At 37.3% G+C, this 14268-nt stretch overlaps 1 protein-coding gene across 1 annotated transcript in view; it reads right to left on the bottom strand.

The window, feature by feature from the left end:
• LOC145268654 (heparan sulfate 2-O-sulfotransferase 1-like) overlaps positions 1-14268 on the bottom strand; it is a 303656-nt gene that overhangs the window by 84708 nt on the left and 204680 nt on the right. The window contains exon 2 of the mRNA XM_080124139.1: positions 13490-13563. Coding sequence (XP_079980265.1) covers positions 13490-13563 — 74 coding nt within the window. The remainder of the gene's footprint in view (positions 1-13489; positions 13564-14268) is intronic.

Below are 14268 nucleotides of genomic sequence, written 5' to 3' on the forward strand. Positions count from 1 at the left end.
TATCAAAATAAAATATTTATTAAAATAAAATATTTATTAAAATAAAATATTTATCAAAATAAAATATTTATTAAAATAAAATATTTATTAAAATAAAATATTTATCAAAATAAAATATTTATTAAAATAAAATATTTATCAAAATAAAATATTTATCAAAATAAAATATTTATCAAAATAAAATATTTATCAAAATAAAATATTTATCAAAATAAAATATTTATCAAAATAAAATATTTATTAAAATAAAATATTTATTAAAATAAAATATTTATTAAAATAAAATATTTATTAAAATAAAATATTTATTAAAATAAAATATTTATCAAAATAAAATATTTATTAAAATAAAATATTTATTAAAATAAAATATTTATTAAAATAAAATATTTATTAAAAGTTGCATTTCTGTTTGTTTGTTCACAATTTACTGAAAATGTACAAAAGTTATGTGGGTTCACAAATTAACTTTCATACTGAAAATGGACTTAAAGACTTATTTCAATATATATATATATATATATATATATATATATATATATATATATATATATATAATGTTTTTTTTTTTTAATTCAATTTTCACCCCAAACAAGGCACATTACCACTTTGAAGTAGGGGACTACTATCGGGGACATAAGTTGCAGGGATATTACGAAGTGAGATGACCAGCAAGATGTTTGTTCACATTACACTTGAACTTCTGCATGTCAGTACAGTTGGGAAAGCAGAATCCCGGAAGGGAGTTCCAAAGTATAGTAGTTCTGAGGAAGAAACTAATGAAGTAGAAAGCTTTCTTACACCTGTATATCTCTAATGTGAAGGGGTGGGATTTAGCTGCTTGTCGGGTTTATCGAGGATATTCACGTTGAGGGGGTACAAGTGCTTGTAGTTCGTCAGAGCATCCCCCATTAAAATACTCGTAGAACAGGCAGAGGGATGCAACATTTCAGCGATGGGGCAGAGGCTGAAGCCTAGATGAAAGTTCAGGACCTATCGGGTTGGCGACTCTCTTTTGAACCATGTCAAGGATTCAAAAGAAATACAGTGTTTGTTTTACTATACACATAGATTCGAAAAAGTTGTCAAAAATCAAATATATACCAAATAAATTTCATCAAAGGCAAAATAAGTTACTCTTCTACCTATCTGAAAACGTTTTTAGTGGTTTTACTTACTTTAAAACGTGTAATCGGTTTGGAAATCATACAATGCTTATCGATATATTTGAAAAAGACAAATGGCAGCCAGCTCTTAGTCAAATACGTTAAGTTTGGGGAAATGAGTTCAAACTAAAAAACTATACAAATTACTAGTAGAAACCCACTGAATATATGTCAGCCTATGTCACGGTACCATACTATAATGATGAAATAATAAATATTTATTCATTTTAAAGCATGAGTAAAATTTTCACAATTTAAAATATATTACATAGGTTTTTACTGCGATATTCCGCCCATCCACCACAAAAAAAAAAAACAAAAAAAAACAAGTCCATATTTATTCATTTTAAAAAGGATCATAATCGGTTATTTAGTTGTATCTGAATCTGGAAAAAATATTGGGTTTGACCCATCACTACTAAATATATAGGATACTATCTGGTGTGAGTAATTTTTCTGGCATGGTAGAGGGAGCCCACCTTCTTTGCAATTGGAACAGCTACTTTTTAATGGTTGTTATTCTGCTTAAATACCTGACTTTCTAAAACATTCCTATCTAAGAACTCTGCCAGGCACATAAAGTAAAATTTTTAAAAAATTGACTCAGGAGTTTAGGAGAAGCTGGTGCATCTATCACTAGTCTATTACTTTTAAAATGGGTCCAAGGATGGGATATTGTTGCCAGATCAGGACAGAAGCTGCTAGAAAGACTTTATCCTACCTTGACAGAGTTCAAAATAGACTTTGTAATCTAGTGGGGGATGCCCTTTTCCCTTCCCTGAAACCTCTTTCCTACAGAAGAGACATTGCAAGCCTGTCTCTGTTCTATCATTCTTTTTTTTTTTTTTTTTTTTACACAGTGATCACCACTTATCAAGGCCCGGAAGCCACTCAGGGATAAGGGTTATTGCAAGTACATTACGTTAGTGTGGAGATTTGATGAAGTGCTTACTTAAGGGGTGGTTCATTAGGAATTTGTTAACATTGGACTTGAAAACATCCAAGTCGTAGTCCGGTGGGAAGCAGACAGACGGAACAGAGTTCCACAGGTGTGCAGTTCTAAGAAAGAAGCTTCGTTCATGGAATCCGCGTTTTTGATTTAGGCACAGATATAGAGTGGGAGAAATTTTTCACAGTGGATTCAGCTAGACGGGTGTTTTTCGTGGGTATTTTCATGGCAAATGCTCATCTGAGCTCCAATCTACCCCCTCCCCCCACACTCGCCAAATATTCACGAGAAACACTCGTTTGGTTGTAAACACTATCTCTTTATTTGTGTCGAAACCTAAACATAGATTCCATGAACAAAGTTTAGAACTGCACACCTTTGCAATTGGAAAAGCTATTTTGTCGTAGTTATTATTCTGTTTAGGGACCTGACTTTCTAAAACATTCTGATATGATGCCAAGTCCTGGTGCCACACCCAGGTTCTGCCAGCGGCCACCTTATTGCCCCAGGGGATCACCACACTCTTTAGCACGTCCAGGTACACTTTGGTGTTGACTTTCAAGCCGACTTCGAAGATGTGAGGTGGCATGATGTGGCCCTCACTTGAAAACACACCAAAGACCATAATGGTGACCGGAAACTTTGTTTTCATCACACTGAGCACGTCCCTGTTATTCATAGCAATCCAGCTATGGATTTTGAGGGTGCTGGCAATGGTCCTGTTGTCATAACGTGGATCAGTAAAGAGCATGAATTATACAGTGGCACATCTCCGATCATGCTCGTTGAACAGTGTGTCACTTTCAGACATGGCAGAAGGCTTTTTATCCTTGTGGAGATTCATACACAACTGGCCGACTAGTAGATGGTCCGCAACAAAAAACTCAAAGGGAAATGGAATCATGACGTCTTTTCTAGCGAGACAATTTTATCATTCCACCCTGTAGAAGTACTCGCCAGGCTTGAGCCACTGAGAATTTTTTCTTGGTGAAACCTGGAATCGTCCAATAATCCAACATTATTCAACGTTGTCAAAGAATACATTAGCTTCAGAGACTGACACTTCCAAAAAATAAACATGAAATCAGCACCAACCCAGGCCGCCAACAACCTGACACCCTGCCATCCGGTGCCTCTCCAGACAATAAGGGTGTTTTAGTCATCTAATTCTATTCAGCACCTTCCCTACCTACCCAGCCACTTCCAATTCCTGTACCCCGAGCTCGTTTTTCGAAGACCAACCCTAAACAAATCTGATGACAGCTTAACAGGACTGCATAAAATTCACTTAACTCGAGAAAAAGAAAATAAAATGGCAGACAGGAGGTTTTCAAACAATCACTAATTGTCACACTCTTCACACACACATTATATATATATATATATATATATATATATATATATATATATATATATATATATATATATATATACTAGCAAAAGTACCCGTCGTTAACTGGGTTCAAAAACAGCCTACAGAAAATAGACTCTGATTTATGAAAGTATGATAGGTTATGAAAAGGAAGGGTTGTAAAGAGATAGCTTCGAAGTTGGGGGTATCAAAACCAAAGCAACATATGATGAAAGTAAAAATAAAATAGATAAACTCCATAATTTATTATACCATACCTGTTCACACTGAAACACTTAGCACAATATTCTGTGGATCTATATTAAAAAACCTTGTTAAACTTTGTGACATATTTCCATTCTATGGAGGTCAGGCGCGAACGAACACCCCATAATTTTATTATACCATATTTGTTCAAACTGAAACATAATTATCAAAGTATACTAACGCAGATAGATATGAAAAGTCTTTATTAAAGTTTATGCCTATTTCCATTCTATGGAAGCCAGGCACAAACGCAGACCCCACAATTTTATTATACCATCCCTATTTAAGTTAAAACATCTATATCAAAAACACTTGTAAACGTTTTTTTTTTTTTTAATTTTTAAATTTTTTATTTCCATACTTTGCGGACCAGGTCAAACGCAGACCCCACAATTTTAATGAAACACCGTTCTGCCAGATCAAACATACCCATTCCTATGTCTCGATACATCTTATATCATTATATGTGATCAGTTTTTTTTTTTTTTTTTTTTTTTTTTACACAGTGATCACCACTTATCAAGGCCCGGAAGCCACTCAGGGATAAGGGTTATTGCAAGTACATTACGTTAGTGTGGAGATTTGATGAAGTGTTTAATCAAGGGGGCGGTTCATTAGGAATTTGTTAACATTGGACTTGAAGACATTCAAGTTGTAGTCCGGTGGGAAGCAGGCAGACGGAACAGAGTTCCACAGGCGTGCAGTTCTAAGAAAGAAGCTTTGTTCATGGAATCCGCATTTTGATTTAGGCACACATATAGAGTGGGGGAAATTTTTCACAGTGGATTCAGCTAGACGGGTGTTTTTCCTGAAAGATTGGCTAGGGGGGACCAGAGATTGGAGTTCAGACGAGCACCTGCCATGGAAATAACGATAAAAAAAGGATAGGCTCGCAACATCTCTTCTGTGAGAGAGAGGTTGCAGGGAAGAGAAAAGGGCATCCCCCACTAAGCCATGAAGTCTATTTTGTACTCTGTCAAGGCAGGATAGGCTGTTTTTAGCAGCTCCTGCCCAGATATGGCAACAGTATTCCATCCTTGGACGTACTTGGCTTTTATATAGATAGAGAATTGCATCAGTAGTGAGATAACTTCTGGAGCGGTAGAAGGATCCCACCATCTTTCCAGCGACCTTGGCAACAGACTTGATGTACGTGTTCCACTTCAGATCAGGAGTAAATGTCAAACCCAGAAGCTTGTCAAAACACGGGGCCTCACCCAGACGAGAGCCATCCATCACAATTGATGCCAGATGGGGATCAGAGCGTTGATGATGTAAGGATAGGAGTTTGGTTTTGGATGCATTAAAGGTAACCAGCCACATCTTCCCCCACTGAACCACGCGCTCGAGATCAGAGGAGAAAGAATCCGCGAGAACTTTGTCATTTACAGCCTTTGATATGCTGCCGTAGATGGTCGTGTCATCAGCATAGATGTCAACGAATGATTTAAGTATGTGCTTAGAGAGGTCATTGATGTAGATCAGGAAGAGAGTTGGGCCCAGGATTGACCCCTGAGGGACTCCAGCATTTATATTGCAGGCCTCCGATTTTTGTCCATCTACCACTACTCCTATGAGCCTATCGGACGGAAATGATTTAATGATTGAGAAAACATTTTCTATAATAGTCAACCATATAGGAACCTATTCGTGACCAGACACACACACAGACGTTCAGCTTTATCTTATAAGATATATATATATATACACACTAGCATGGGTGCCCGGCGTTGTCCGGGTGTTTGGAGGTGTATGCTGAGCAAAAACAAAACATAAAAAACGGTCAATTTTTTTAAAACTTTGACCCCTATTATGACCCCTTAACATTTATTGTTTTGGGCGCAAATAAAATTATTAAGTTAGATCCATGTCAAAGGAACCTGTATCTAAAATTTCAAGTGTTTAGACCGAAATTGGTAGAGTTCTCAAAGGTTAAATCGTTGAACTTTGACCCCTGAACAGCGAAATTTCTAGCCAAATCTCAGTACTCTTTATATCAAATTTCAAGTCTGTAGACTAAAAATTGACAGAGTTATTGCGTAGGGAAATGTAGACAGACACACAGACACGTTCACTTTTATATATAGATAATGTAGTACTGTGTGTGTGTGTGTGTGTGTGTGTGTGTGTGTGTGTGTGTGTGTGTGTACAACTTTCGTACAGCTCACATCACTGGACCTATTATAACCAAACCTGACATGATGGTCTCTGACCTAGGGAAGGTGCACACCATTTTTAAAAGTCATGGTCAAAGGTTAAGGTCATATTTGGTGGGGCTCTTCATAAACTCCCCTAGAGATGGTGCACACCAAGTTGGGGTCTATGATCATTCCAAGGCCTGCCAGCATGGCGCCAGCCAACTTCTTTGAGAATTAGAATCAGATAACCCTCGTTCACCCCGATTATTAAAAAAAAAAGTAAATTGGTAGTAGCGGGGGGGGGGGGAACAATAGTAGGCAGTTTGAGTGGGAAAAAAAAAGTGGTAGTAGGCAGGCAGGCTTGAACCCGTAACGCGAAGGACAAAAAAAAAAAAAAAAAAAAAATTTTCCAATGTCTCCATCATCTGACCAGAAGTTCGGAGCGTTGAAATTAAGCAAAGTCAATCCACCTGATACGATGACTTGCAAAAACAAAAAAAAAAAAAAAAAACGACCCCTCCTTGTAGAAAACTGCTCAGTTGAGGTAATGTTTTGGGCCTATTTTTCGATATTTGCCGTCTGAAGGGCTGAGGTTTAAAACAATACCAGTTTCATCAATAAAGTAAAATATACAGGTGCGAGGAAGTGGTGTGATGTTTGACCTAGTTTTGCGCTGCAAGCCAGTTACTGTTCCCCCCCCCCGCCCCATCATTCGCTTTTCAAAGACGCAGCTAGCTGGTAAAAGTCGGGCAAATTAAATAGAAAAGCGACCCCCGTTGTTAAGTCGTAGATATTATCATTTAGACGTGATATAAAAAGTTTTAAGAAACAGCGACCCCCCCCCGAGAAGGCCGACGAAAAAAGTCTTTTGCAGACATACACAAAAAGTGAATATACATACACACATTTTCGCGTTTATATATATACTAGCTGAGGTGTGTGTGCTCGGGCAGGGTGTTAATCAAAACATAAGAATAAGCGAAGTAAATATTTAAAAAAAAACGAAAAAAACTAACGTAAGGCAAACGAACGATGTTAAATGTAAAACTCGGAAAAACGAAAAAGAAAAACGAAAAAGAAAACAGAAAAACGAACGTTAAAACTTCTTTAAAAAATCTGAAAAATAAAAAAAAAAAAAAAAAAAACACGTGAAAATCCCGGGTGTTTTTGTGTGTGTGTAATCGGGCGGTGGTGGGGTGTTTTAATCAAAACATAAGAATAAGAGAAGTAAAAAAAGCTAACATAAGGCAAACGAACGATGTTAAATGTAAAAAGCGTGAAAAACAAAAAAAAAAGAAAACGCGAAACAGAAAAAGGAACGTTAAAAAATCTGAAAAACAACCCCCCCCCCCAAAAAAAAACACATGAAAAATGGCTTAAATAACCCTGCTTCAATATTAAAATTTTAAAAATCGGAAAAAAAAGAAAAAAGATATCTCACACCACGATTCGAACCCAAAACCTTTAGATAATGAGACCACGCTCTAAGCAATTGAGCTAAGACGACGTCCATGAAATTAGGTGTTTTTTTTTTAAATCTTTCAACTAAATCAGGTTCTGACGTCATTTGCGCATGCGTAGAACCAAACTCGTCATGATAATACTTGACTTTTTCATTTTAAACTTAAATTGAAGCTATTATCACCGCACAACCAGCAAGGACAGGCATATAAAATCAACAGTAGGCTCTTTGATATGACAGAGGTGCATTCAAAATTTCTGTTTATTGCACAATTGAAGCTTGACTTCTGCATCTTAAACTTTAATTCATTTAGACGTGATATAAAAAGTTTCTTCTTGACTTCTGCATCTTAAACTTTAATTCAAGCCATTATACGCACAAATACAATATTATAAAATCAATAGTAAGATCTCTACAGTGCAATGTAAACTACAATGTATTGTGAACTAAGTCACTGTAGGGAGCATGTGAAGCTTCCTCCCGGTGCATCATATTGGATCCCCAACTAGAGCAGGCAATCAATCGATTTGATTGAAAATGAGGGGAGGGAATTTCACTGATTTCGATGCCAATAAATATGGGAGTGTGAACCATTCGTTGATGATCATTCAATCCCAGGCAACGTTGTGTCTCCCTGCTGGTTTATTGATACTTATTAGCAAAAAACGCACATGCATAAATATCTATTGCAAGTGAGATACAAACAGCTGCACTTATACGGACAGTTAGAATCTGAAAAAGATCTCTCAGCTAAAATGTTAGATGAGATGGTGGATGAATGTTTGGCATCAGGTAGGATGCCCCAATCCCAACCTAGAACAAACCGATACAAATACTGCGACTACTTAGTGTGTGCCTGTGTCCGACTTCTTACTAAAAATAGTGATGCGATGATTCCATATTCTTCCCGATTCCAATACACTTACCGATTTTGCCCTAAATTTGCAATTCCGATACAATTACTGATTCTGATTCTTTTAAAATCGAAATAGTTAAATACAGTGACACGAAATATTAATTACCAGAACATTTATTAAAATAAATGAATTCTTTTTAAAAACTTTTTTTGAAGAAGGTTGGGGGGGGGGGGGGCATTTTTCATGAATTAAAATTTCAAAAAAATGAATGCATGATATATCTATATCCATATATCTATGAAAGTGAAACTGTCTGTGTACATTTCCCTACACAATAACTCTGTCAATTTTCAGTCTACAGACTCGAGATTTGTGAAAATCTTTGTAATCAGTTTTTGGACAGAAATTCGACTGTTAAGTGGTCAAAGTTCAACGATTTGACCCTTGAGAACTCTACCAAACTCCTCCGACAATTTTGGGTATAAATAATTGAAATTTTAGATATAGGTTCCTTGGACATGGATCTAACTTAATAACTTGATTGAAGCCCAAAACAATAAATGTAAAGGGGTCATAATAGGGGTCAAATTTTAAAAAATTGACCTCTGCGGTATCTACCAAATTACTCAGACAATTTCTGGTCTAAACATTTGAAATTTTTCATAAAGCGTATTCAGAGATATGGCAAGTTTTTTAATCGGTTTGAGTCGAAAATTTGAGCTACCAATATACAAATGTATGTTTGCATGTCTGCCTAAAACTTTCAACAGAGGCGACAGATTTTCACAAGATCAGTATCGTTTTGAAGCTCGACCCTACAGACGACAAATATCGAAAAATTGGCTAAAAACATTAATGTCTTCACCTTCAACCGGGCACTTTCCTACAGGGAGGGGTCGCTTTTTTCGCCGATATTTTCGAAAGTCATCCCCTCTTTTCGATTTTCTAGCCTTAATTTTAACCTAAATCACTTCTGGTTTGGTGGTGGTTGTAACAGCAAAGACGTCACGTTTTTTTTTTCCTGTTCTTTTCTTCCTTCGCGGTATACGGGTTTAAGCAGGAGCCCGGAAGAGAATTCCAAAATCTAGTAGTTCTGGGGAAGAAACTATTAGAGTAGAAGGCCGCCTTACACCTACGGATCTCTATTGTGTAGGGGTGGGATTTTGCTGCTTGTCGGGTTTGTCGGGGGTATTCACGTCGAGGGGGTACAAGGGCTTGTAGTTCGTTGGAGCATCTACAATTGTAAAACAGGCAGAGGGATGCAACATTTCATCGATGGGACAAAAGGTTAGATGACAGCTCAGGACCTATCAGGTTGGCGACTCTTTTATGAACCCTGTCCAGGAGTGAGAGACTAGTATGCACCAGCCCAAATGTGACAACAATACCCCATACATGGGTGAATGGTAACCTTATAGGGGTATAGGATAGTTTCAGGCGTAAGTAGCTTTCTAGCACAGTAGAGAGAGCCCACCTTATTTGCAGCAGCCTTTGCAATGCCCTCGATGTATCTGTTCCAACTCATGTTCCCTGTGAACGTAAAGGTGAGGCGTTTGAACGAATAGAATATTTTGATTTTTCCGTGCATTATGCTTCGAAAACGGCCAAATATAATTTTTGTCGACCAAACTACGTCAAACAATGCCAAATTTGCAAAAGTTGATTTTCAAAAAGCCAATTTGGCAACCCTGGACAAGAATATGAAAACGACCACCCTTTGACGAAGCTTCATTTTCGAATCTCATTATAATATTTGATCATTGTTGCAACAGTGTGAGAAAGTAACTGCTTTTAACTGATTATAGGAGTGGGCGAAAAAAAACGTAAAAGCAAAGGGAACATTCAAAATAAACAGGGAAAAACAAGCAAACTTTTGCGTAAAGTTTCGGAAAATCAAAACAAACATACAGAAAAAATACAGAAAACCAACATAAAATATTAATTAAACGGAACACTTATTAAATTAAAATTTTTTTTAACATTTTTTTTTTTGGGGGGGGGTACTCTCATGAATGACAATATTGAAATAAATTAATGCATGATATATATATATATATATATATATATATATATATATATATATATATATCATAACAAATTAAAACTTCAAAATATAATTAAAAAAACCGATTTCCAGATAAATATATATATAATATTAAAAAAAAAACGTAAACTCGTTAATAAGTTGATATGCAGTGTGTGTGTGTATATATATATATACACACACACACACACACACACACACACACACATACTGCATATCAACTTAATAACGAGTTTACGTTTTTTTTAAATATTTAAGGAACGAGTGAATAAAAATCCATGAAACTTTGGAGAAAGTGCTTACAATACTATTCAGTTACTCCAGTCCGAAAATAAAAGTATTTAAAGCAGTATTAACGAAACTATGGCAGAAGATACGAATATCTGTTGATTTCAGTGTCAAGTTATTAACGAGATTGTGAAAAAACATAATATATCCATAACTTGTTTATTGAAATAATTTTCAGACATTAAATGAACTAGGAAAAATCCTTAGAACACAATAACTTCATATCAATTTCTATGTTGACATAATTAGTAGGGGATATGTGATTCTTTTTTATGAATGACTTGTAAAAGACGTTGGTCCACAGAAATTCTACAGAATTCGTCAAATTTGTGATATTCTCAACAGTTATCCCTCGCGATACGTCTTGGAGAGCATCCCACAACTCATCTTTGCTCTTAAATTGGTGTCCATTTGCATAGAGGCGTCGCTTCATGATACTCCAAAGGTTCTCAATTGGGTTCAAATCTGGTGACTTTGCCGGCCACTCCATCTTCCGTCAACCAGAGAACCCCAGTTGCTACAAATACTCTTTGCTTTTGTTTTCTGCATGCATCATCCTGCATAAAAATAATGGTTCTTCTGAATGTTAACCTTGGCTTTTCCAGCTATGGTTCAAAGTGCTCCTTCAGAAAAGCTATGTAAGCATTTGATGCCATTTTTACGCCTTCTGGGACTCTCCATGGGCCAACTAAGTTACCTCCGATAATCCTAGCCTAAATCATTATCCCACCACCACCTTGTTGGTGCCTTAAACGCTGATGACGATGTCGTCCATCTCGGACCCATCCCTTGCTGCAGCCAGTGACACGTCTTCATCCGTGAACAAAACTTTGGAAAAATCCGTTTTCATGTTGTCCTCTGACCATTTCTATCGGTTTTGTATGTGATGTTGCTTTAATGGAGGCTTTGTCACAGGCTTAACAGACTTTGCCACTTCTTTCAACGCAGTTTTAAGATCGCTCATTTTGTATCACATTCAGTCGTTTTTTTCCGTCACGTTTGCTGTTTTTTGTTTTGTTTTTTTTTTTCCGATTTTTTTTAAAGAAGTTTTAACATTTTTTAAAATAATATTTAAAGAAGGTTATTACTTCGCTTTGTTTTGATTTAACCTCCTCCCCCACACCCAGCGCGTTTTTTGTATGTCCAGCAAAGGCTTTCCCCCCCCCCCCGGGTTTCACTGGTTACTATATTTTAGAACTTTTTATATATTTGCTAGATCATAATTTCTACGATTTGTGAACAGTCGTCGTCTCTACAAAATTATTTTTAGTGAGATTTAAAAAAAAAAAAACCTGATTTCTAGTGTTTGTCTTTCTCATATAAATAAAGCGAAACTGAATCAAAATTCAAGCGGCTCGCTGGCCTTCATGGCCAGCACGTCTTGAAGGCAATCAGCTTTCTCGACAAACCCGACAGGCAGCTAAATCCCACCCCCACACAGTAGAGATCCCTAGATGCAAAAGATCCTTCTACTCCAGTAGTTTCTTCCCCAGAACCGCTAGACTCTGGAATTCCATTCCAGGATCATGCTTCCCTAACTGTACTGACCTGCAGAAGTTCAAGTGCAACGTGAACCGACATCTTGCTGCCCAAATCCCTACATAGTGCCCCCGTAGTTGCTGACCCTGATAGTAGCCCCCTACACCTGAGTGGCAATGTGCCTTGTTTGGGGTGAAAATGTAATAAAAAAACGTGGGGAAAACCCTTCATATCAGACAATTGCTATTCATTTTAGAGCTCCCGTGGAGAAACAAATAAATGAAATCGCGGAAAGCTGAACTGGCCTTCAGCCAACGTTCATTTCTGCACCTGCGTGAGCTCATTCACTTAGCAAGTCAACTTTTTGATTGACGTCGCCAAATTTGAACGAAATTAATTCAAGCAGCAAACAAAAGATTTGACACAAAGAATTACATCCATTTCTACAGAAAATTTAACGATTATCTCCACTTAACCATAATCGAACTCTCTAGCCGTGCCGTAACCTAAACGCAACTTCCACGAACAAAGCCTCTTTCCAAGAACTGCTCGCCTGTGGAACTCTGCTCTGCTAGCATGCTTTCTAGCTGACTACAATATGGTCATCTTCAAGTCCAATGTAAACAAGTACTTGCTGAGCTGTCAACTTAAATAATCAAATTACACCTAGTTTCCACAACTAACAGTTACTACGCTTTTGCTCTGATGACTACCGTGCACTCATTAACACTTATCCTCGAATGGCCGTTGAGTCTTGATAAGTGGTTATTCCCTTGTAAAAAAAAAAAAATCTTTTCAAAAGTAAAAACTAAGGTAAGTTAAACTGTAGAAGCGCTGAATCAGGCTTTTTTTTATCCCAATGTGAAGAACATGCACAGAAGCACTCAAGAATTGTATGCCAATGTCTAAGTCGGACCTACAGCGAAAATGAGTTCGTCCAAGGGCTATAAAAAGCCGATACCAGGAGAGTAATTGCTAAGGTTGTTCTCGTAACGTGTCGTGTTCAGTCATTGCGCTCGGGATCATGCTGAACTGTCGGAGGTGTTCGGGTTTGAATCAATCGAGTTGTTCGGGATCATGTCATGTCGAATTGTTGGATGTGTTTGGCTTCAAATCGATAGGGTTGTTTGGGATCGTGTAGTGTCGAATCGTCGGGGGGGTGTTCGGGTTCGAATCAACAGTGTTGTCAGGATTGTGTGGTGTCAAATAAACGGAGGTGTTCAGGATCATGTCGTGTCGAATCAACGGAGGCATTCGGGTTCGAATTGACAGAGTTGGCTGGATCGGATCGGATCAGATCGGGTCAGGTCGCGTGGACGCAATTGTTCGGGGACCGTGCTGCCGCGTGAGATAATTTTTTTTCTCCCTTTTCTCTCGTAGAGCAACACCTAAATGAAAACCTGATTGTCCTGACACTCGACGAAATAGTTGTAAAAACGAAATTATTAAGACATGCAACGAAAAATGGTTGGCAGACGATTTACTTACCAAAGCGCTCGTTGATGCTAGATGCCGTTGTACATTATCCAGTTTGTCCAGTTGCAGTTGTGCAACTGTTTTTTCTGAAAAAGAGGAGAACAAAAAAGAAAACCGTTAATTGATTCCAAAAGTAGATATTCATAATAGACTAGCAGGATTACCCGGCGTTGCCCGAGGCCATAAATAAATTAAATACAGAAGTTAAATATTGTGTCACAACTTTATATTAAAACAGGCCTCTCTTCCCCTATCCATCCCTCTTTCTCTCTCTCTCTCTCTATCTCTCTCTAGCCGTATTTCTATCTTTCTCTCTTTTCCTTTTCCTCCACTTCTCTCTCTTTCCCGTCCTCTCTTGCGTTTTAATTTTTAATATGCTGAAAAAAATAAATAAATAATTCATTCATTCTAGTGGCGTCCTGCCTAGTACAGGCATTGATGGCTAAGACTCTCCATCTCTCTCTCTCTCGCCCTCGAGGCATTCATGAATTCATTGTTGCTCATCATTCAGAACCTCATTCACGCTGTTTCTCGAAAGTGTTTTGATGTATTGCCAAAGCTTTCCTTGCAGTTGTACAGACTGTAGGTTGCAGTTTCTTTCTGTCTGAGTCGTGCCCATATTAGGTGATTGTCTTGTCAATGATACTTAAAAGAATCTTCTGCCAAGCACAAAAAACACCCGTCTAGCTGAATCCACTGTCAAAAACTTTCCCCACTCTTTATCTATGCCTAAATCAAAACGTAGATTCCATGAACAAAGCTTCTTTCTGAGAACTGCACGCCTGTGGAAC

This window comes from Euprymna scolopes, chromosome 44 (genome assembly GCF_053919585.1).
Source record: "Euprymna scolopes isolate OS-2025 chromosome 44, ASM5391958v1, whole genome shotgun sequence".
Taxonomy (NCBI): Eukaryota; Metazoa; Mollusca; class Cephalopoda; order Sepiida; family Sepiolidae; genus Euprymna; species Euprymna scolopes.